Raw genomic sequence first — 2607 nt, 5'->3', positions numbered from 1 at the left:
GACCTGTTCTACGGTCACATAATGCACCTAAGAACGGTTCTGCGGTCGCATAGTGCACCGCAGAACCTCCCTTCGAAAATCTCAAAGCGGGATATGCGACAAGAGTGCGGCCCACGAAATAGTTATGCGGTCTCATAATGGGCCACAAAAATAACATTAAAAATGGCCTAACAGATTGCTCCACTCTGTGGCCATTCTGCCGTCCACAAAGTGGTCCTGCGATCGTAGAACGGGCCGCACAAATGCCTATCTCTACCCAACATTTTTCTTCAACTCCCCAGTACACTTTTCAATTCAAAAAGTCCGAACCTACTATTATCAACCTCTATGCCTACTTCGGCATCACGGAATCCGGGTTTTTAGAAAAACTTTTACGAGGCCTTACAGAGATGATGTAGGAGATCTGGTGTATGAAATGGCAGTGGACTAAAGGGTAACTACCAATGTTGTTGCTGAGGCAAAGGCTAATGTACAAGGCTTTGAATATTGTATTGAACATGATCTTCATCCTCTCGTATTTGAGATTGACTTTTTGGTATTGAAGATGGTTATTGAAGGGGAATGGGATCGACCTTGGTGCATAATGGTAGATGTGTATAAGATTAAGGAGATAAAGGATCATTTTAATGTGATCTTTCAACATGTGTTCAGAGAGGGCAAGTCTATTGCAGATTGTTTTGTTAACATTGTTTTTCTTTTGCAGGTACAACTCAGTTTAATTCTTTCTTTAAACTGCGTAGTGTAGTGAGGAGACTAATCAATCTTAAAAAGTCACAAAATCCTAATCTTAGAATTAGGATTGCCAAAAGAAGGTGTCATGATTGATGAGAATGTTAGGTTTGTTAATGCCTATGCTTTCTTGTTGTCTTGTTATGCTTGTATTCTATAAACTGTTAGGGTATTTTCCAGTAGTATTATCATGTTATCATGTTTATTATGGTGGTGTTGTAATGGTGTATGGAGGTTTTCATGCAAGCAGGCAGTGGATACTTCATTATATAGGAGCACGACATGCTCTAATATTTAGCTCTAAGTCACTGTATACCATATGCTTTGGCTACTAGTTATGTGTTAGTTACAAGTTATACTATAAGCTGGTGCATAGTTCTCTATTTGCTTTTGTGAATATGTGCATTGTTATGATATTATCCAGTGGTATTGGCATGTCCTCATGCTAAATTTGGAGATGTCATGGTAGTGCATATTACTCCTTTGAAGTGCAGAGACAGTACATATATATAAGCTACTACTGGAATCTCATGTTGCGCTATACATATGTTGTTTGGCCTATTCTACAAATATTCTCATATATAGGAGAGGGAAGATTGTTGCTCAGAGTATTGAGGTTCATTCTCATGGCATATGCATGTTGCTTGGATTCATGGTCAACCCCAAAAGTTGATGGTGTTGCTTGGAGATTCACATTTGCCTTATCCTTTGGAATGCAAAAATCGGTGCCTGGTGAGAGCGTTAGAGGTACTACACTAAGGTTTTCGCTTGGCTTGTGGATACACACACCATCTTATGTTGGGAGCTGTCTATGATTGCGCTTGTAATAACTAGCATTTACTATTTTATTAGCATTAGCTTAGCATCATTTAGCTTTGGTTTTGCACAAATTGTAAACTTTGAACCTTTGTTTTTTGGATTATTATTTATGTACTAGCCACTAGGCAGCTTTCCTAGTGGCATATTTGCTAAACAAAACCATAGATTAAGGGCCAAGCCTTCTAATGTAGTCATAAAACATGACATTACTAAGGCATATGGTAGGGTTTCCTTGAAGTATCGGCTTCATGTGTTAAGGGCAATTGTATTTGCTGAAAACTTTATCACTATGATACGGAGCTTATTGTCCAATAATTGGTATTTTGTGTTGGTGAATGGTCAGTCTTAAGGGTTCTTCAAATCTTCTACAGGGGTGAAACAATGAAATCCATTGTCTCATGCCTTGTTAATTCTATCAGCTGACGTATTGTCTAGGTCATTGAACAAGTTGTTTGATCACAAATCATTTATAGGCTTTGGGATGCCAAAGTTGACTGACCCTTTGAACCATCTTGCATACTCTGATGACACCATCATCTTTGCATCAGCTCATCCAGAATCACTAAAGAATATCATGGCAGTGTTGAATGGTTATGAGAAGATTTTAGGGCAGCTGATCAATAAGGCAAAGAGCTCATATTATATGCACTCTAAAGCAGCCAATTCTTTGTTTCAAACAGTTGGAGATCTCACAGGCTTTACTAGAGGTGAATTTCCCTTTACTTACTTAGGATGCCCAATATTCTACTCTTGAAGAAGGAAAGACTATTGTGATGATCTTATTAATAAGGTGAAGGCTAAATTACACTCATGGAAAGGGAAGTTATTGTCTTTTGGAGGCAAGGCTACTTTGATAAGTAGTGTTCCTAAAAGCATGCCAATTCACTTGCTTTCAGTTCTGGATCCACCTAATAATATCTTGGAGCACTTGCTTAAGCTATTTTATAGATTTTTCTAGATAAAAGGTTTGCCCTTTAAGATCTTTTTCTTCCTTTGGAGGCTATGGAGATTCAAATTGGCTACTGATGACTTGTGGAGAAGGCAAGGGTATATATGTGT

At 38.3% G+C, this 2607-nt stretch overlaps 1 protein-coding gene across 1 annotated transcript; it reads left to right on the top strand.

The window, feature by feature from the left end:
* The first annotated feature begins 1355 nt into the window (after window positions 1-1355).
* LOC138908055 (uncharacterized) lies at window positions 1356-2302 on the top strand. The gene is made up of 4 exons (XM_070198691.1): window positions 1356-1489; window positions 1582-1621; window positions 1667-1886; window positions 1968-2302. The coding sequence occupies exons 1-4, from the start codon at window positions 1356-1358 to the stop codon at window positions 2300-2302; spliced, it is 729 nt and encodes a 242-aa protein (XP_070054792.1).
* The last annotated feature ends 305 nt before the right edge of the window (window positions 2303-2607 follow it).

This window comes from Nicotiana tomentosiformis, chromosome 3 (assembly GCF_000390325.3).
Source record: "Nicotiana tomentosiformis chromosome 3, ASM39032v3, whole genome shotgun sequence".
Lineage (NCBI taxonomy): Eukaryota > Viridiplantae > Streptophyta > Magnoliopsida > Solanales > Solanaceae > Nicotiana > Nicotiana tomentosiformis.
The sequence above is the reverse complement of the archived record's forward strand: the minus strand, read 5'-3'. Positions and strand labels throughout refer to the sequence as shown.

Excerpts from the sequence above, each read along its gene's own strand:
- LOC138908055 (XM_070198691.1), top strand. The coding sequence starts at position 1,356 with ATGGCATATGCATGTTGCTTGGATTCATGGTCAACCCCAAAAGTTGAT. Across the intron at positions 1,622-1,666 it reads GCTTTGGTTTTGCACAAATT|CCACTAGGCAGCTTTCCTAG; the intron begins GTAAACTTTGAA and ends TTTATGTACTAG. Across the intron at positions 1,887-1,967 it reads GTATTTTGTGTTGGTGAATG|CTGACGTATTGTCTAGGTCA; the intron begins GTCAGTCTTAAG and ends TAATTCTATCAG.